General features: G+C 40.3%; 1 protein-coding gene across 6 annotated transcripts in view; it reads left to right on the top strand.

Moving 5' to 3' along the window:
* Positions 1-21,377, top strand: part of LOC125464507 (hepatocyte nuclear factor 1-beta) — a 108,196-nt gene extending 86,819 nt beyond the window's left edge. For 5 of the 6 annotated variants that reach the window (XM_048556924.2, XM_048556922.2, XM_048556926.2 and 2 more), the window contains 2 exons: positions 12,299-12,393; positions 14,787-21,377. In XM_048556924.2, coding sequence (XP_048412881.1) covers positions 12,299-12,352 — 54 coding nt within the window. In that variant the 3' untranslated portion in view covers positions 12,353-12,393; positions 14,787-21,377. The remainder of the gene's footprint in view (positions 1-12,298; positions 12,394-14,786) is intronic. The other variant, XM_048556923.2, reaches the window with a different exon arrangement.
* The last annotated feature ends 911 nt before the right edge of the window (positions 21,378-22,288 follow it).

Genomic DNA, 22,288 nt, shown 5'->3' with positions numbered 1-22,288 from the left:
TCGATGATCCTGTAAAATAACTTACTTTACCAAGCTTTTAGTCACCTGTCCTCATAGCTCCTTGTGTGTCTTGGTATCAAATGTTCTTTGGAACCACACCTGATGATGAAATGGCTGTGCTATCTCTGGGAGTCCCACTTTCAAGGTTACCCTTCCATCCTTGCACAGTCGGCTCTTAAAAGGAAAACACAGGTTTGGAAAGCTTTACATTCCTGTTGTAACTACATGTAAGCACCATAAAATCATGAAGAACTTGATCCACATCTACTTCATGAGTCTCCTAAATGAAGCAAAATTACACCATATAACACAGTGCAATTGTATTAACATTGTACCTTTGCTTCAGATCTACGCAACAGAAATGATGCAATAAAGGCAATCTGCGTAGAAAGTGGTTTTACCTGAAGCAACCAGCAAGCTCCGCATGCCAGTTCGTCTTAGATTGAACCACACCCATCACCTATAAAACACAGAGCGGCCTTGTTTCCTTCAGGTACTGCACTGAGTGCAGTCACTAACTGCCAGCAGTGTGATTTATGACAATGTTTTACAATTTTGTGTTTATTTGCTTTTCCCATTAACCAGTATGATTCTCACCGGAGAGATCAGCACACCTTTTTGCACTGGATTCAACCACCTTGTCTGCAAGCCTTGCTAACACTCTTTATCGACTCTTCCGTTTCTCTATTTTCCTCCTCCTTTCTCAAAAAACGAGCCCCACCTCACTTGCACGAGTAGCTTTCTCCTCGGATTTGCTCAAGAAAACTGTTCCAATTGTGAGGAAACGTCACTGACTTGGAACACTGTGCAGGCTTTTCTCCATAGGCCTCGGGTCCCCACCATCAGACTCAATAGAGGTCAGAAACCTTACCCTATGTGGAGGAGAGCTACTCACCTCACATATTTGCCAAATTGGTCAATTAGTAACTTCACTCACTGCTTGATGCCCAATAGTAAGCAGGTTCTCAAAAGTGGAAGGGCCAATCAGGGTCCAACCAAAACATAAAGAAAAAGAAGCTAATCTCTCTATCAACTAAATGAGAGGGGGCACGGAAAGGCAGCCCCCTACTATCCTCTCTTCCCCTTTTAAAACATAAAATTAAAATAAATTTTAAAAAGCATTTGGGAACCCCCACCAAAGGCTGGCCAGCAATTGTGTCTGGCTTGCTAGATTCCCGATCTGCCAGTGGTTGCAGAGTGCACAAGCTGCAGGATGCACTACACCTTCGAACCAAGACTCCTCCAACTGCACCTTCCAAACCTGTGACCTCTACCACCTAGGATGACAAGGGAAACACCCTCATGGGAACATTATCATCTACAAATTTCCCACCAAATCACTCACCATTTTGAACTGGATTCATATTTGCATTCTTCCTTTGTCGCTGAGCTAAAATCTAGGGATTCACTTCCTGACAGTGCTGTGGGTCTACCTACATCACACCGACTGCAGTGGCTCAAGAAGACAGCTCACCACCAGCTTCTCAAGGACAATTAGGGTTGAGCAATGTATACCTGTGATGCACACATTCCAAGAACTTGAATCAGAGGAAACCTTTGACTAAGGTAAAAAGGAACGCTGATATTTGCTGAAATTTTAATCAAGTCTCTGAATCTAGTATTCGTTATAAACTGTCCATAGAATGCACACTTTTCCACTCACAAGTCTCACTCTCTGTTAGCAGGATTTGTGGTCACACTTTTCTGTTAACACATGCTATTGCAAACTGCTCAGGCAACATTTTCCAATCAATTTACCTACGTCAACAATTAAGAAACTTTGACTGCTAAATGGCTCTGTCGAGTGAATTTCTGAAATTCCTCTCCCAAATCTGTTTATGTAGACATAAAACATAAACTTTAATCAACTGACTGTACAAAGTCATAAGCACTTTGAATATATTTTACACTGACTGTCCCATAGTAATCAATTCTGGAGTGCCCCTTTGTAGTATCAGCAATGGTAGCCTGGAAATTACAAGTGGTCATATTAGAGGATGTCTGCTTCCAAGGATAAGAACATACGAAATGCAGTCGGCTATTTAGCCCTTCTAGCCTGCATTGCCATTTGATATGATGGTGTCTGATCTGATTGTAGCCTCAACTCTACTTTCCTGCCTGCTCCCCAACAATCCTTGACTCTGTGTGTGATCAAAAATCTGTTTTCTTCCCCTATAGTGTTTCTTAATCCCTCATGGGAGGTGGGCAATGTTGGCTAGGCCAGCATTTATTGCCTACCTCTAGTTGCTCTTGAGAAAATGGTGGTGAGCTGCCTTCTTGAACAGCTATTGTCCATGTGCTGGAGGTAGACCCACAATACCGTTATGGAGGGAACTCCAGGATTTTGGCCCAGTGATAATGAAAAGGTCAGTCTAACTCAGACATGTGAGTCATTCAATGACCCAGCCTCCTGTTTTCTGGCGTAGAAAGAACCAAAGGTTAATAATGTTCTAAAAAATACATTCCTCCTTGTCACTGCCTTAAATGGGAGCCCCTCATTTTTACACAGTGTTTCCCAGATCAATATTCTGCCAGAAACAGGAACATTTTTCCAGCATCTGTGTCGAACTCTCCCAGAATTTTGTTCATTCCCAAATGATCGCTATTCATCCTTTAAAACTCTAATGGGCTCAAGCTTTCCTTTGTATATGAATTTCTTGTGTCCACTACAGATGTGTTAGTACATTCATTGATTGTTCACTACTATCGTGAACACACCTTTTCCACTACCAATCATGCAGTGTGGGTATTGGAACAGATTAAATTACAGACTTCGCCATAACAGTCACTCCCTGACTGGAATAAAATTTCTTTTAGAAAACCCACCAGGTATTCACTTTTAGAAGTTCTAGATTTGTGGAGTAGTTTAGATTACTTAGGACTTCCCGAAGTATGGGGTGTGACCCAAAATGGTGTCCTGACTCATTCATTCTGGAGTTGTGACCTCCAAGGTAGGAATGGCTAACATGTGGGACTGAGTGAACAGCTGCCAGGCAGCTTAAAAACTCAAAATATTGTTCAAACTATGGGTGTGACCTTTATTGACTCAAACTTGATGCCTGGCTCCCGGAGGGAACCGGACTCAAACGAACAGGAAATCTCCTCACAACTGTCTCTACCTGACCCCTGTTGCTACTGTCCCCACTACTGGCATTTTTAAAAAAATTCACTTATGGGAGTTGGGAGGCTCTGGCCGGTGGGATTTTATCGCCCATCCCTAGTTGCCCTTGAGAAGGTGATAGTGAGCTGCCTTCTGGAACCGCTGCAGTTTATTGATACAACTGAGTGGCTTGACAGGCCATTTCAGAGGGACCTTCAGAGTGAACCACATTGTTTGGAGTCACATAGATGCCAGACCAAGTTAGGATGGAAGATTTTCTTCCCTGAAGGACAGATGGGTGAGCCTGATGGGTTTTTCCAACATTCGGCAATGGCTTCATGGTCGTCAGCAGATTCTTAATTCCAGATTGTTTTTGTTGAATTCAGATCCTCTTATCTGCCCCGGCAGGATTCAAACCTGGGTTCCCAGGATATAGCTGAGTTTCAGATTAATAGTCTAGTGATAATACCACTGGACTAAAGGTTCTAAGGCAGGATATTATTAAATTGGAAAGCATGTAGAAAAGATTTACAAGGGTGTTACTGGAAGTGGAGGGCTTGAGTTACAGTGGGAGGCTGGATACACTGGGACTTTTTTCACTGGAGCATTGGAGGTTGTGGGGTGACCTTACAGAAATTTATAAAATCATGAGGGACATAGATAAAGAGAATAGTGAACGGTCTTTTCCCTAGAGTATGGAAGTTCAAAACTAGAGGGCATAATTTTAAGACAAGAGCAGAAAGATTTAAAAGGACCTGAGGGGCAGCTTTTTCACACAGAGGGTGGTGCATGTGTGGAATGAACTGCCAGAGGAAATGGTAGATACAAGTACAAGTTACAACATTTAATAGTCATTTGGACTATTTCGTAAATAGAAACATAAAAAATAAGTGCAAGAGTCGGCCATTCAGTAGTTCAAGCCTGCACAACTATTTGATACAATCATGGCTGATCATGCAAGTTTAGTATCTCACTCTTGCTTTCTTAGGAAAGGTTAGAGGAAAATGAGCCAAACACAGGGAAATGGGACTAGTTTAATTTGGGAACTTGTTCAGTATGGACAAGCTGGGCTGGAAGGCCTGTTTCCATGGTGTATGATACTATGAGTCACTGTTTACACTTGTCAAGAGGGCACAACAGTGTTCCTTCCTTGAAATAGGTTTCATGATGGTAAATAAAATTGGGAATCTCAGTTTTACAGAGTTAATTGCTGTTGCATACTCTCTACTTTGTACTTTCATACAACAGAGTGAACGTGGTCAGTGATCTGAGCTCCTGGTTCAGGAATACTTGTTTAGTATTTGCTGTCACAGTTTCCTTTGTTGCACTGTCTCAAAGGATTTCCTTCAAAATAGTAGTAAATTCTTACATTTATAATAGGCAGCTGCTACCTTCACAAAAGAAATATTGAGCATTTAATTTTGAAGAAGTGAACTGATGAGAATTGCAGCCAAATGCTATTTCCATCATGGAGAGAATCGCAATGAGATGTTCCATCTCAGTTCAGGTTACACTGCAATTGTAAACAAGCAAAAGCCTTTCCGAAATATATCTTCATTAATGTAGATATAACCTTATGCTCGTTGTGTTGAACTGTGTCAGTATTTCAGTATCGTAAAATTTCCATTTAATGATGTTATTGAAAAAAAAACTTAAAGGACGTCATACAATGGAATGCTTACTGCAGTTAAGTGATTTAGTACAAATATCTCAAATAGTACGCAGCTAAAGTACTTCCATCATAATACCTTCTTCAATGGTAAAACTATAAGTTGCCTACCTCACCGCTAAGCAAGACACTTGAGTTCAGTTAAACAGCAAATTTATTTCTGTTGGACTAAAATAGAGGTGAACGGGGTTAATATACATAAAATAGGAATTGAATCTTAATGTTTGTTGAGATTCTGATACACAAATCTCAATCAGTTGGGCAGTCAGGCAGAGAAATACTCCTAAGTAAACGAGGTTTCCTTTGAAAATCTCTATCAATCAATATGCTAACTATTCAGCCTTAAAGTGGCTTGATTAATTATGCCTTCATACTCCAATGGGCATAGATGAGTTTCTTGTTGGAACAAGCCTTCACAGTGCAGGAAGTATCCTCTTATCAAAATACAATGTGACACTACCTGTTAGTTTAACATACATTCAGATAATTACCATCTTCTCATCAGACACCCTGGTCACCCTTCCTTGAAATAACGTTAACTGGAGCTAATGCAAATGCTTTGTGCATGAGGTGACACGCAGTTTACCAGAATACACTTTTCAAATGAATTCCACTCACTGTCCCTCCTGTTCTGGGAATCCTGAAAAGATTTTCCAAGCTTCATCTAACAGGAAGGTGAAAATGAATGACTTAAACTCTGAGGAAAGGAATTCAAGTTACCAAGGAGGACTATTTAAACAGAGATGATGTATTTGATCAATGCCAGCACAAAAACCTGTATTTACATATTGCCTTTGATGTAAAAGAAAATCCCAAGCTTCACAGGAATGTTCTCAAACAAATAATGATACAGGGCCACATAAGGAGGTATGAGGTGAGATGAAAAACATGCTCAAAGAGGTAAGTTTTGAGAAGCAGCAAAAGGACAGAAATAAGGTAGAGGGGGCATAAGCAATTAAAAGCACGATCACCAGTTGTGGAATGAGTCAAATCTAAGATGTACAAAGACCAGAATGAGAATAGCACAAATATCTCAAAGTTTCACGTCTGGAGAAGCTGACAGACTGAGAGAAAGGGAGGCAGAAAGGAATTTGAAACAGAGGGTAAGATTTTTACAGTGCTTGGCTAGGAGCCAATGTACATCAGCAAACACAAGAGTAATGTTGGTGAATGGGAACTGGCAGGAGTTAGGATACGGGTAGCAGAATTTTGGATGACCTCAAGTTTACGGAGGGTGGAATGTGAATGACCAGCCAGAAGCATTGTTGAAATCGTTGACTATAGAAATAACAAAGACAAGGATGATGATTTCAACAAAAGCTGAGCTGAACTGGGGCATGTTACTGATAATACTGATGATAAAAAGTGGTCCCTATTAATAGTAGAAATATGTGGTTAGAAGCTGATCTCAGGTCTAAATTTAGTCTCAGACAGTTACTGGATAGAGGGTTTATATGGGTAGTTCAGGAACAGACTTAGAATGGAGAACAAAGACGTTCTAATGTTTAATTGAAGGAAGTTTTTTGCTCATCCCATGCTGGCTGTAGGAGAAACAGCCTGATCAATTAGCAGCGATGGAGGGTCAGGAAAGGTGGCAGTGCCGTCACACTGGATGTCACCAACGTGAAAAGTAGCACTGTGATTTCAGATGATGCTGCTGCAGAGCAACATGTAGATGAGAAATGGGAGGAAACCAAGGATTTATCCTCAGGATACACCAGAGGCAACGGTGAGGGAGCAGGAGGAGAAGCCATTGCAAGTCATCCGCTGGCTGGGATCAAGTGAGAGATGACTCTGGAGGTTGGCACACTGATAATGTGGTGAAGGATGGGAAAAATCATCTTCGGCAATGTCACTGTAGCATGTAAACAGCTTACAAGGAAGAGGTGTATGATTTTCTTTTGCAACAGAAATCTTTGGTGTCCGTGACAATATGTAATTAAACAAAATCTATTTTCTTTCTCAGGATGTGGGCTTTTCTGGTTAGGCCAGCATTTATTGCTCTTGAGAAGGAGGGGGAACTTGGTAGTGCCTTTTTGAACTGCAACTGTTCATAAGGCTTTAATTTCAGATTTGTTCATTGAATTCCACATGATTATAACTCATGCCCCCAGGTCATTAGCTCCGTATATAATTGCTAACCAGGCTACACTATCACCACCTCCATGATACTTATGGCCCATCTTGCTACTGTATTAGGGAAAGGATTTTCAAACAAGTTACATCTAATCCATTGGAGAAAAAAATTGAACACAATGTAAAATAGGCCTGTAATGTGTGAGCTAAGCACACTAATGGCCTGAAGATTATAAAGCAAGGATTATTTACACCAGTGGCACCAGATCTTTACAAATATTAAGAGAGATAAAGCAAAAACTGGGGAAATAGCGTATTTACATTGAATCAAACCTGTATTTGTACATATTGGTTGAGGAATTCTTTGCCTTCATCTCACTCCTTGCCAACTCCAATGTGAGAAATAAACTCCTTCCTACAGGGATGGCCACATACACTATTTGGTTGCTTTGGGCCCTCCCTCAACATCGCCATCTGATCTTGGTGGCCCTGCTACACACTTGCCTGCTTCAGACTGGCCAGTCCAGCAACTGCACTCAGTCTATAGTGAACATTTACTAAGCAGTTGTGGGATCAGTAGGTTTGATTGTAACGTGATGGCTATAATATTCAGGTCCACATTGGTGGCAGCATTTTCATCTCAGGCAAACAGTAAGGCTTGGGGTGATATGCAGCATTTGCTCAAGAGGACATTGCCAACTTTTATCCATACTGATACTTTCCGAGGGATCCAGGCTCTGTGGCAAATCATCCACAGTGGGGCCTGGGTTGGGCTTGGCTCCAGCACTCATACACTTGGCAGACCTTGTAGCTTCAGTTGCCGTTAACCATCGGGCCATCCTTCATCCAGGGCAGGAGTAAGTCTTCCCCTACGCTGGATGCAACCCCTGGATTCACAACACACAGGTGTCTCCAAGATTCCTCGTTGCTCCCTGACTCCACTTCACTCGAACCAACAGTTCAGGTTCAAGGCAAATCATTTATTGAGCTGCCTGTCTCCACATCTTCCACCAGGCTTTTGGCCCTGGGCATCTGTAAACCATTTTCCAAAGCTACCCTCCAGTTACCAGTGTGACAATCTGTGTCTGTTCACTAGGTAACTCTGTGGGGTTCAGGATTGCAGACATCTTGTCTCTTATTTGATTCCCTAATACTCTGATTTTGGAAGGATACTCTCTATCCACCCCACAATCCCCTCCCTCCACTCACCCCACATATCCCCTACACACACACACACACACACACACACACACACACACACACAATAATAGAGTCATACAGCATGGAAACCGACCCTTCAGTCCAACTTGTCCATGCCGACTAGGCGTCCCAGTCTAAGCTAGTCCCATTTGTCTGTATTTGACCCATATTCCTCAAAATCTTTCCTATTCATATACCTGTCCAGATGTCTTTTAAATGTTGTACTGTACTGCTTTCACCACATCCTCTGGCAGTTCATTCTATACACCAACCACCCTCCGTGTGAAAACGCTACCCCTCAGGTTCGTTTTAAATCTTTCCACTCTCACCTTAAACCCATGCCATCTAGTTTTGAACTCGCCTACCCTGGGTCATTTGAATCCCACAACTAAAAATTGTGAAATCTGAATTCACTAAAATTAGGGAATTGAACGATAGCTGAACAGGGGTGACTGCACAACCATTTTTGTAAAAGAAAATACAACCTGGATCACTAAGGTCCTTTTTATGGCAAAAACAAGCTTTGTGTGGGAAACTTCTTCTTGATTTAGATTCAGGAGTGATCATAGTCTTTGCCCCTAGGCAATGCTCATTCCCTGGCTGCAAAGGTTAGGGAAGAGGGAGTGGAGATCCCTTTTGCTGGCTCTCTGCATCACTTCATGCACTGTCCCTGAATATCCTATGAGCATGTGTCATTTCAAAACCTTTGTCTTTTAAAATCAGCATTGAACAGCACACATTCACACTCCTGTACACCATCCATGAAGTCTTTAATGTGCTTGTTTTTGTTGGTGGGGGGGGGGCCGCAGTCTGCTATATCCATCCTTAAAATTAGAGCAGGACACGTCCTATTAGAGTTGTATAGCACATTGGTGAGGCCTGTTCTGGAGTACTGTGTTCAATTCCAGTCAACCTGTTATAGGAAGGACATTATTAAACTGAAGATGGTTCAGAAAAGACTTACAAGGATGTTACCAGGAATGGACGGTTTGAGTTATAAAGGATGGCTGGGGAGGCTGAGACTTCTTTCACGAGACCATAGGACGTTGAGGAGTGACCTTCTAGAGGTTTATAAAATCATAAGGGTCATAAATAAGGTAAATACAAAAGTGAATGGCAGGTGTCTCTTCATTAGGGTGGGGGATTTCAAGACTAGGGTGAGAGGAGAAAGATTTTAAAATCTTTTTAGGCAGAGAGTGGTTCATGTCTGAAATGAACTTCGATAGGAAGTGGCAGACACACATACAGCTACAACATTTGAAAGACATTTGGATAATTTCATGCGTAAGAAATATTTGGACAGGTGTGAGCCAAGCGCAGGTAGTTTGAGCTAGTTTACTTTCAGACTTAGATTGGTTGGTCCGAGGGGTCTGTTTCTGTGCTGTGTGACTCTATGACTCTCTGACGTAGCTCTCAGTTTGAAAGGCCCATATCTGATTTCCTGGCCACTGGTAGCCGCAAAGATCTGATCAGTAAGTTGTGGCAAATGTGAACTCAAAACAAGCCATCTCTTGAGCTTTGTGTTAGCTCACTGCCAGACTCTCTGGTGTGAGGGATGACCACAGTGCCCCCATATCGAAGGTTATCTTTATGAAGTGCCCGATGGGATTTTACGAGAAAAAGGCTGGTGCTCACACCATTCTCATTCCTTAACAATGACGCTCAATTGCAGGAAATTCAGGGAGTGTACATGAAGTGACGTGAAGACCTTGCCAAAGGAGTCTCCACTCCTCTCTTCCCTGACTTTTGAACCCAAGAAATGAGTATTCTGAGAGCAAAGACCATGATGGCCCCTGAATCCAAATCAGGAAGAAATTCCCCACAACAAGCCTGTTGTTGTTCTGCACACTTCGGATTTTTAGGGGGTCAGTGCTGATGTTCTGAAATTGCACATTTTAACCATGTATTAATGAAGATTTGGCACTTGTTTAAACCTAACAGCAGAAGAAATAGGGGCCAAAATTATTAGCTGCAACTTGTGGCTTCCCTGAAGAAAGGGAATTAAAAAGAATATGAGTGAACCAGATTGTTTCTTTTAAACAAAAAAAATTGCAGAGTCATCATTGTTAGACAATCATTTAATTTCAGTTTTACTGACTTCAAATTTCATCATGGTGAGATTCAAATATCTGATTCCCAGAACAGTAGCCTGCATTACTGTAGTTATGTATTATTTGTCTAGTGACATTACCACTACTCCATCAGCTCCTTCTCTCTATCTTCAGAGATGGTAGAAGATTTGGTTCTTTGTCTCTGTTTTAAATGAATGGCAGGCTCCTGCACTGTGTGACCCAAACTGGTATGACTTTGGGTTATGTGATTCTGTTGTAGCATTATGCCATCTGACTTACTGTTGTAATGTTACTGAGAATCGGCATACAGTGCTGCTGGACTGAGAAGAACACACCCTGGATATATTGTAGAGAAATAGCAGGCCCTGTCTATTTTAGAAATCATGTAGCTTATAAATTGTAATATGGATCAATTTCAGAACCAACACAAACATGCATGCACATGATCAGATTTTTCTATAAAGAAACTATATGAAATATTTGAGCAATAGCACATTTATATAACAGAAAAATGACATTAACTGGATATATTTTGAAGAAAAGCCCATGAAAGAATAAACAAAAAGTAGTTGGAGAAAAAGCATATCTTACATGCAGGATAGGGAAGAGCAGGTGAAAAGAAGGAAAGCATGCAGATTATTGAGGAGTGACATAGCTGTGATAAGTACATGGTCTTTTTTATCTTTTCATGGGGTATGGGCAGCACTTGGCAAGGTTAGCGTTTGCTGTCCATTCTAATTGCTCTTGAACCAAGTGGCTTGTTAGGCAGTTTTCTAAGAACACTTCAGAGTCTACCAAACGATCTGGAGACACGTGCAGATCAGATCAAATAAGGCTGGCAGATTTCCTTCCCTAAGAAACAATAGTGAATCAAATCAGTTTTTACGACAATTGAGGATAGTTGTCATGCTCACTACACTGAGACCAACATACAAGATTTTTAATAAAATTTAAATGCCACCAGACCAGAGAGCTGCTGTTTCATTAGAGATAGAGAGGGAGAGAGAGAGAGAGAGAGAGAGAGAGACAACTGGTCATGGTTTAACCTGAGAGTCACCAAACCTCAGACAAGGGGAAGAAGTTGAGAAAGAGAGTCCTACATTGCAACCTCAGCTGGTGCAGAAAGGATAAAAGTAGTTGTCACACAATCTCGAGTGATTTTGGAAGTCATTCATACATGGATTAGATGAACTTGAACTCTCACCCATCCCTGTTCTTTGGTAAACGCACAAATGTGGATAAAACTAAATTTGGCATTCCCATCCCTCAGTGAGAAAGGTCACTTCAAAGAAGTACAAATTGGAATTAAGAGTACGGTGTTATGACTCAATCTCTGCCCTGTGCTCCCTTTGAACATAAGTCAATACTGGGAGTGCCACAATACTGAATTTACAAGTGTAAATAAATAGTCAATTCTGCTAATCTTAGCTTTTTATTGTATGAGCACTCAGTGTAAATCACCTTAGTGTTACCCTGGGCATGTATATAAATGAGTGATGATAGATGTGTTCCTCTAAAGTTTCTAATCACATATTGTCAGATTGGGCAAATTTGCCCAAGTAAGACAACTGCTAGAACATTCCCATGACTTTGTCAGTTTGGAAACCATTGCAGCCACTTTAAGGGATCAGTCATGTTTGTATTGCCAGTGCCTGATTCACAGGGGTCTGGTCTTAATGACATCTCCTGGCGTCTTCTTATCTATGGGTTATTATGTTTACAGTTCCAATAAATTAGGCCGGTCACAAAAGCTATCTTTGGCATTACTCTCCTGATGAAATAAGATCAACTGCACCGTATCTTTTTATAGGATACCTTACAGCAATTTGTTGTGATGTAAAAAAATTTATTCAAGGAGGGGGTCAGCAAGCACATGATTATTCTTTTTGCAGAGGAACAGGATTATCGCTCATAATATTTAATAACATTGAAGGGAAGAGAGGAAATAAAACCAAAAAGATTTTTTTCCTTTTAGGGGCTTGACTTGGAACTTAGTACTCTGCAGCAAGTTCTCTACAGCCCACCTCTATCTTTTCCTGATAACACAGATGTTGGTGTCGGGAACATGAGCACATTTTGATATTTACAATAGGTTATGGAAGGTTTCACCATATTGGCAAAAAATTATTGACTGTTTTTAAATTGGTTTTCTGATTTTTTTTCCCCCAAAATTATGAATAGGTTTTGAAAGGGCAAACAGTGACAGATTGTCTCCACTGGTTGGTGAATCGGTAACTAAAGGAAATAAGCTCAGGATTATGACCAGAAGAACCAAGGTGGGACATCCGAAGACATTTTCCACTTTGGCTGCTAGAACATTAAATATTTTATACAATTTGGGTAGGAAATGTAACATTGTTTAATATTTGAGAAAGAAGATTATTATGGAATATGTGCAATGTATAGGGATGTGAGATTATTGTAATTTGTTCCAAAAATTGAACAACTAACACCAGTACAGATACAATGAGTTGAATGGCTATTTTTGCTGTTGTAAACTCTATTGGTGAAGTGAAACAAGGTCAGTTATGCCGCACAGTTTGTATCATAGTGACGCTTTGTGTTGGTATAAACTGTAGAGTATTTCAGCTGGATACTTGCCCAGACGTAAACTAATACAAGATGTGCCTTTACATTGCAAACTTCTTAAACAAGTTTTTTTAAATGGAAGTCTAAAAGTAGAGGGCATAGGTTTAAGGTGAGAGTGGAAAATTTATATGGGACCTAAGGGACAACATTTTCACAAGGAGGGTGGTGCGTGTATGGAATAAACTGTCAGAGGAAGTGGTGGAGGCTGGTACAATTATAACATTTAAAAGGCATCTGGATGGGTATATGAAAGGGAAGGGTATAGAGGGATATGGGCCAAATGATGGCAAATAGAACTACATTTATTTAGGATATCTGATCAGCTAGACGAGTTGGACTGAAGAGTCTGTTTTCAAGCTGCACATTTCCATGACTCTAAATGTAAACATTTGGGCGCCAGTGATCACAAAATCCATGCATAATGGCCCGTTACCTCCAGGTTTTGAAACCACAGGCTGCTTGAGTATGTTCTGTGCACTGCATGTTATGAACAATGGTATTTTCTCTTAAAAGGATGTTGTGGTGCAGTCTAGAAGGATATTCTACTGACCACACAACTGACCAATGTTGTGTAACAGGAACGTCAGCACCATTGCAATGCCAGGTACATAGGCTGTACATCTCAATGACTGGCTGATCAAATTAATTAGCACATTCTTTTGGTTGTTAATAATAGGCAAAGAACAGACCAACAGTGCTGGGAAAGCTAATGGAGCTAAAGGTAGACAAGTCTCCTGGCCCTGATGAAATGCGTCCCAGGGTACTAAAAGAGGTGATGGGAGCAATAGCAGATGCACTAGTAATTATTTACCAAAATTCACTGGACTCTGGCGTTGTTCCCGCAGATTGGAAAATAGCCAATGTGACGCCCCTGTTTAAAAGAGGAAGTAGACAAAAAGCGGGTAACTACAGACCAGTTAGCTTAACTTTGGCAGTGGGGAAAATGCTTGAATCCATCGTTATGGAAGAAATAGCAAGACATCTGGATATAAATTGTCCCATTGGAAACACCCAGCATGGGTTCATGAAGAGTAGGTCATGTTTAACTAATTTGGTAGAATTCTTTGAGGACATTACTTGTATGGTGGACAATGGGGAACCTGTGGAAATGGTGTATCTGGATTTCCAGAAGGCATTTGACAAGGTGCCACACCAAAGGCTGCTACATAAGATAAAGTTCCACAGTATTACAGGTAAGGCATTGGCATGGATAGAGGATTAGTTGACCAGTAGAAAGCAAAGAGTAGGGGTAAATGGGTGTTTTTCTGGTTGGCAGTCAGTGGCTAGTGGTGTGGTTCAAGGATCAGTGTTGGGATAGGTTGGTGGGGGCTTGTTGGTCTGCAGGGCCTATTTCTGCACTGTAGCGATTCTACGATGATCTAAACGGAGATTTCAGTTAGATTGTGTTTACCATTTTGTTGGAACTACCATCCAGTGGTTATTTTAACAAGTACATTGACATTGGAGGTAAAAGATGCTGTTTCAGAATGGACAATCAGAGGCTCAAAATTTACAATCTCATCAACATTCTGTTGCTTCACGTAGAGAGTGCAAACTAAACAGGATGGGACTCTACTCACTGGAGGTTAGAAGAATGAATAGTGATCTCATTGAAATGCACAAGATTCATAAGGACCTTGACAGGGTAAATGCAAAAAGTATGTTTCCCATCATTGAAGCATCTCGGACCAGACAGCATAGTCACAGAATAAAGGGGTGCCAATTTAAGACTGAGATAAAGAGGGATTTCTTCATTTAGAGGGTTACAAGTCTTTGGAATTCCTTTCACAGAGAGCTGTGGGGACAGAAGCATTGTGTGTATTTGAGGCTGAAATAGATTCTAGATCATTTGGGGAATTGAGGGTTGTGGGGAAAAGCTTGGAAAGTGAATGTGAGGAATGTCAGCTCAGCCATGATCCTATTGAATGACAGTGGTGTCTTGAGGAGCCAAATGGCCTATTTCTGTTCCTGTTTCTTCCGGGCTTTTAGTCCTGGAATATTTGCCTCAGGATTGATAGGGCAACTCTTAATGTTTGCTTTAACAGCAGCTACATATTTTTCTTTTCTTTTATTTCCTCAGTGTCCTCTTCAAGCCTGGTGATGCTCCACTCATCTCCTCTCTTCTAATCCTGGGATAACAGCATTAAGAAGAAAAACAAAATGGCTGCCAAAAACCACCTTTCTGGTATCAAGGGAGACCGGGGAGGGGGGAGGTTTCTATGGAAAACCTCGCTGAGCCAGCCAGTACATGGAACAATTTTATGGAGCTGTCCAAGACTGGCCTCCTCTGTAGCTAAATTCTTTAGCAGACTGACAGAGAACACATTGCAAAAGAGAAAATCTGACCCAAACCGTACCTTGAAATTCCTGCTGGAACAGTATTTTCCCATTCACCACTTGTGTCTTATCTCAGATTGTGCTCTGGCTTGCACAGGCCTCACGCAAGAACAAAAATCGGGAAAGAATTTTAAAGAATTGGGGTTTGTCTTAGGAACTCACCTGCCCAGCAAATTCTTTTTCTTTCTAGAAAATTTACAGTCATAACAAAACACCTTTTTATCTGTTACTGGAAGTTTGAAGCAAGAACACTTTGTACAGTTTAATCAAATTCGAACTGTGAATATTAAATGAAGGCAGATTATAGTTAAGTTCTAAAAAGGGACAGCCTAGAAAATGAACATAAAAAGCCTTGATTGACCTGATTAAGTGCACTTCCTGGGATGGGCAACATCTCCAAGGGATGCGTTGGCTGCAAGTAAAAGTGCCAAATGGACCTAGGCATTGAACAAACGCAAAGAAGGAAACAGGGTTTCCCCAGCTGGTCTCCAGGGATTTTGAATGATTTTGAAGTGAATAGCCCCCTTTGAAGCTGGGATGAAACCTAATTGGTATTCCTCGAAGCACAGCACTGCCTCATAATGATGGCAGTGATTTGACAGAAGGAGAAACAGATTGAATTCAATCAACGTTGAACTTCTTAGTTTGCAAGGTGGCACACCTTTGCGGAAAAGGCAATGACACGGGGATTTGCAATGAAAGCAATTATTGTGGAGGTTTGATCATCATCCCAAAGCTTTGTCGGTCGATCATTCCAGATCACATTCACCATTTTGGGGCTCCTGTTCAATATTGATGTTTCCGAAAGGAATGGGTGGAAATTGTTCTGGTGTATGGATTAATTAACTGGAAACCAGCCTATTCGATATGTGGTATCCAGTACTTTCTGCAATTGTTTCATAATCACCGATGACTGGTAGATTTGGTGATGAATGCAGTCAAATATTTGTCCGTTTCCTATGTACTTTAAAATCCAATAATGCTGTCAACCATTTCATTCCCATGATGACATTAGGTTCCACTTGCAATACAGTGAACAGGTTTTAGACTTGAATTCCCTCTTTATCAGTCATAACATTGACCAACGCCCAGTTGAATCCCGAAATAACTCAGCTGGTAGACTGTTTTGCTTGTTTACTCTCCATGAAGTATATTTTACCATGAACTTTGCCACAGTAAATTGGGGGAAAGACCAACAATCAGAAATGCATTCAGATTTATTCTACTCTTTCTGAATTTTCCCAGCACAGATCGGATCATTTTCAGAAAGTTATTTCAGGTGAATGCAGCATAGAATGTTTGAATGTGGCTGTTGCCATTCAGCTGTAACAGAAATGCAAGTGTTGGAATGTGAAGTTGGTCTGAATTTGGATTTCGATTCGAGTTCACATTTTTGATTCTGATTTTGTCATAATTAGCACCCTGTTGAAAGCTGTACAAAACAATTTTTCACAATCATCAAAGTCCTCATGCACCCAAAGAATAACAGTAGAATTCAATCCTTCCCTAAAAACAAATCTACAAATTTTTTGTCTGGCGAGAACCTTGTGGCGCAGAAGGTATCACCACTGCCTCTGGTTCAAGTCTCAGTCCTGACCATGGAAGAAAGGTTCACGATTTGGTTCAAACAAATTGAGAATCAGCCAGCTAACCCTTTCAAACCTTCACCTTTGTCCTGCCAAAAGGGAAAAGAAGAGTGCACAGAGATACAAAATACACAAACCATCTCTCCAGCTTGCAGGGACCCCTAGGATGTTTTAAAAATTCTACCAGTTTTTCTTTTCAGCTCCCCAGATAATGTGACTACAAGGAGTGGGATCCCTTGCTGTTGACTGGAAAAGCTAATGCTACCCACTATATCAAAGAACAGGAACATTTCCAATTGTCTGGAAAACATGTGCATCGTAGCAAAAGGTCACATTCCACGTTTACCTTGCAGCTGAACAGGATTACACTGACATAACGTACAAGCTTTTTCATCAAGTTGGGGAAGAAAGTTGTTATAAATGATTGTTTCCAAAAGGTGTTAGAGATCTCAAGTAGAAGACCTTCCTGATCAGAAGGTCTTGATTTCAAAGCCTTCAAAAAAACAGTCACTCTGATACTCTGCCTCATTTAGGCAGGAATAGCCAATGGACAGAAAGGTTGCAAATTGTTGTGCTACGATGCTAAATCTTAAAAAGAACAAAATACAAACATGTTCTGACTTGCCTGCTTCGTTGTGTCCTTCAAGTTGGCTGGTTAAGGCCAGTCATTAAAGGCTGTCCATTGGCTAACAGATAGTTAAAATCATTCCTCATGCCCACTGACCATGGCAGGATCTACACTGACAAATCATCAACATGACGGGGAGAAATCACTGAAGATGTTTGGGGACAATAAACAGTGACTTGAATGATCCAGCTTCCACAGTTCCATCTGAGAACCATTCCCATTTGTCTCCTCTTCTACTTCTGAAAACATCAAAATAATACCATCTTCACATTTTGCCACTTGGTTTAAAAAGAAATTGACATTAATAGAACAAAAACAGAAATAGCTAGAAAAGCTCAGTAGGCCTGGCAGCATCTGTGGAGACAAATCAGAATTAATATTTCGGCTCTAATGTCATTGGACCGGAAACCTTAACTTTGATTTCTCTCCAAGATACTTCCAGCAATTTCTGTTTTATTTCTGATTTCCAGCATGCCATTCTTTCAGTTTTTATTAATGGAACAACTTGGGACAGTGAAGTCTTGGGCTACGTTTGATCTAACAGTCAAACAATTTTTAAGTGCCTTAATGAGAACATGTAATCTCAGTGACAGCATTCCTTACTTTCACCAGAAAATTGAGATAGATGTTACCCTCCAGTCTCTTTGTTCTGTTTGTGGTAGCTGTGAACAGTAAAGTCAAAGGGGCTCACAGGTACCTTGAAATGATAAAATTGAGGGTACAGTTGACTCAAATGCCAGCAATAGGCCAATGAAATCAGGACAGAGCTCAAGCCAAGCTCAAAGATCTCCAGTCTAAATAAATTAAAACAAGCTTGCCAAATCATTGTTCTTCATCATTTACTGGGAGCTGCTACACAATTTTAATATGCCTTCATGTCAGATGTATCAGATTCTGTCTGTAATTGTCCTTTTTCTTTGATTTCACCATGGCGGTAAAAATTGCACTTCCTCTATGTGACAAGCTAACCCACTCTGTTGCAGAGGCTAAAATACCAAAAAAGGTTTTATTTTACCTTCAAGTTGTTATACCGGCCATTTCCCAAGTTTAACTGTGTAGGGAAATGGTAATTGCAGGAGAGCTGAATATTCCAAGGAAGCCTCTTTGAATGAGGTGAGCTGACACATAAAGTTATTCCCAATTTCCAGATTATTATTTACACCAATTGACAGGTTCATTGCTGTAAGATGACAGAAGGGGGCTGATTTGTCAATCATGGGTTTCCAGCATCACCCACCACCAGCCCTTCCTGGGAAATTGCAGGCAATCCTTAATAATGAATAGACACCCATAGGGAACATATCCTCAGTTTTCCAGTTTATCTCTCCGAAAGTGATACTCACTCCAGGGAGTATATATTTGTCAGTTTCTGTTCTCATCACTGGTATTTTTACCTGTGTATTCTGAGGAATGTGTTCTGTGATTATAATTATAATCAGGCTCTTTAGAGTACTCTGATTGAATACTTCATGTTATGTTTTTGCTGCTCCAAAGTGTATTTACTCTCCACAGTTTTAGCTGTAGTTTTGCAATCATGTATCATGTCCATTTTCTCACAGAATTCAGTGCTTCTACAGTCATTTAATGAATGTCACAGTGAGGATTACTTTGTGCACAGTGGAGAGACGGATATCCCCATATCTAGTTGAGTTAAATATTAGTAGTTATACAGTACTATACTCAGATTTTGAAATGAAATTTACAAAAAATGGGCCGGTTTGGTTCTTTTTAACATCTTCAGCTTTCGTCCTGTTGCTGTCCACTTTGTGTAAATTACCTATCCAGCATTTCAGAGGGCTTTTACATACTTTGTAAACTGTCATATCCAGCCTCAATACATTCATCTTGCTTTGACAAATTATGAATCTACTGTAAACTCTGGTGATCATTGCGCAATGATTTGAGATGATGTGCTACGTTGAATGAAACATGAATCATCAAGTCACTGCATGTTTAATATATTCACCCTGGTTCAACAGTGGTATTTTACCATTCGGCCAACGATTCCTGCAAATAGTCCAACAAGAAATTCAATTGTAAATCAAATGTGTTCTCCATTAAACCCCTATCCAGAAACTGTTTGCATTGGCAAGCCATTACACTGTGTTAGATTATATTGCTATTCTTGCAGTCAACCATGCGCATCCTTTTGTTTTAGTGGTAAGAATGACACCCTTGCATTTAAATAGCACCTGTTGTGCCTTAGGACATGAGCAATGCCTGGTAATCAACAGGCATGGCAGCCAATTTGTGCACAGTAAGATTCCATAACAAGCCGTAAACGAACGACTTAATAATCTTCAGTCTCTGCACACTGCGATGAACTGCATGCCACCGCTAGTCACATTGTTACATCTGTTGTTTAAGCCGCTCCCTGAACTCCTTAACTGATTTTACATCTTCTAACCTGTAATTCATTCTCCTGTTATCTGCAATTCTACATCCTGCTTCTTTCTCTGATAAACAAGCACAGCTCAAGAAATGTTCAGTCTGTTTGATTCTGTGCAGATCTTTTAAACGATTAACATTTTAATTCACCTTTAGATTTTGTTTATACCATCTATAACTGATACCATTGAATATGGATTCACCTCACCAACATGAGATTTTCCTTTTCGTGAAGAACCACAGTCCTGCATTCCTGGATTTCTAGGTCTAGCATTTAAATACTTGTCTCACTAAATAATTGTACCACAGGCTGAGAAAATTGATGGTCTAAAATTGTGAGTATTGTTCCAAAGTAAGCAAATACTGTAGGTTTACAATAACTGTTTGATAGTTCTTAACGTGAAATGTTTCCCCTTGTGACCCTGAATATATATGTGGTATACTTCACAGCAACAAAATGGCTCTTTTGTTGTTTATTATCTCCTTTCAATCTCATTAATTCTCCCTCTCAATCCTTATCATCTATATAGAGTCACAGAGTCATACAGCACGGAAACAGACCCTTCAGTCCTGGCTGACCATAATCTCAATCAAAACTAGTCCCACCTGCCTGCGCTTGGCCCGTATCCTTCCAAATATTCCTCATTCATGTAATTATCCAAATGTCTTTTAAAAATTGCAATTGTACACAAATCTGCCGTTTCCTCTGGATGTTCATTCCACACACAAACACCTTGAATTAAAATACTTACCAAGAAACTGTAAAGAGGCTAGGCTCCCTGGATTAGAAAAGGATTGGGGATGTTCCCCTCATCTCTTTTTTAAATCTTTCTATTCTCACTTTAAAAATATTCCCACTAGTCTTGAACTTTCCCGCCCTAGGGAAAAGACACATTATCTATGGCCCTCACAATTTTCGACAACTCAACCTCGCATGCTCCAATGAAGAAAGTTCCCAGCCCACCCAGCCTCTCCTTATAACTCTAACCCACCATTCCCAGCAACATCCTGGAAAATCTCTATTGAACCTCTTGCTGTCTCAGTCTATGTCTCTCCCCCTTTAGTTATCTCTTGACAATCATTTCTTTTTCCTATCTTCTCCCCCTGATTTTCTTTGTCCCAAACTCCCTTGGACCCACCGCCCCTTCTCTCCTCTCCCTCTGGACATTCATTTGACAAAACAGTGTTATTGAAACTTCCCAGAATTTTAGATAAAAATGTATAATTATTGAAAACATTGATTATATCTTACAATTGGTGTATTTTACTGCTTTGTAACTTTTCTAATGTCCAATACACAGTATTAATTTACGTTATTGCTGGAGATTCTCGGTCAAACTGAATTTTTCAAAAAAAGTTATAGTAAAATAATTCTTATTTTGTAATATACAAAATTGTTCATCATGAAGATGTGTAACATTTTAGTAATCTCAGTTCCAGCTGATTTCAATGGTACTTGCCATTTTATGTACACTTGCAGGCAACAGGTCACAGGGACCCAGCAGCAGAGACAGTCCGGCCTTTGATATAGTTTTGTCTGTTGATGTTTGGCAATTTATTTACTGCCGAGGACATAGAGGAATTCTGACCTTTTTATCTAGAAGAAAAAGTGCCGTTAGAATTGATTTGTTTCAATGTATTATTTTTGTAAAAATGCAAATCCAGTCTTTTAAAAATCATATTTATACTTAATGTTTAAAGTAAACATTGAAAATAAACAATGTTAATGACAGCTGAAGGCTACAGGAGTTTTCTTTTTACTTGAAGTCAAACCAATGCTTAACACCTTGCATTTGATTAGCACCTTTAACATAGAGTAGGTCAGAGACTAGGAATACAGGAGGTCCATGATTTCAAACGTTCAACTTATGCTTATGAACGAAATCCAATGCGGAGGTGTAATTTTAAAGATCTGACATGAACATTTCTTGTACTTTTAGTGCTACTTTGTATTGTTATGCATCATGTTCTAACTTGCACACAATTCAACTTTCAAATAGATGTCAGGATAGAACCTATTCACTGCTTGTACTGAAGTGGGTAACTAACTTCTTGATTCCCCTAAAGCCTGTCTACCATGTACAAGGCACAAGTCAGGAGTGTGATAGAATACTTCTTACTTGCCTGGATGGGTTCAGCTCCAACACCAGCTTGACTCCATCAAGAACAAAGCAGCCTGATGATTGACATTACATCCGCAAGCGTCCACTCCCTCCATCACTGACACTCAGTAGCAGCAGTGTGTACTATCTACAGGATGCACTGCAGAAATTCACCAAAGATCCTTCGACAGCACCTTCCAAACCCACAATCACCTCCATCTAGAAGGACAAGGATAGCAGATACCACCTGAAAGTTTCTTTCTAAGCTGCTGACCAACCTGAGGAGACATGAGAAGTTGTTGGCGGATAGGATCAGGGTAAACCCTAAGGCTTTCTATAGGTATTTAAGGAATAAAAGAATGATGAAAGTAAGATTAGGCCCAATCAAGGATAATAGTAGTAAGTTGTGTGTGGAGTCAGATGAGATAGGGGAAGTGCTAAATGAATATTTTTCAACAGTATTCACTCTAGAAAACGACAATGCTTTCGAGGTGAATACTGAGATACAGGCTACTAGACTAGGTGGGATTGAGGTTCACAA

The sequence above is a fragment of the Stegostoma tigrinum genome, chromosome 27 (assembly GCF_030684315.1).
Source record: "Stegostoma tigrinum isolate sSteTig4 chromosome 27, sSteTig4.hap1, whole genome shotgun sequence".
NCBI lineage: Eukaryota > Metazoa > Chordata > Chondrichthyes > Orectolobiformes > Stegostomatidae > Stegostoma > Stegostoma tigrinum.
The sequence above is the reverse complement of the archived record's forward strand: the minus strand, read 5'-3'. Positions and strand labels throughout refer to the sequence as shown.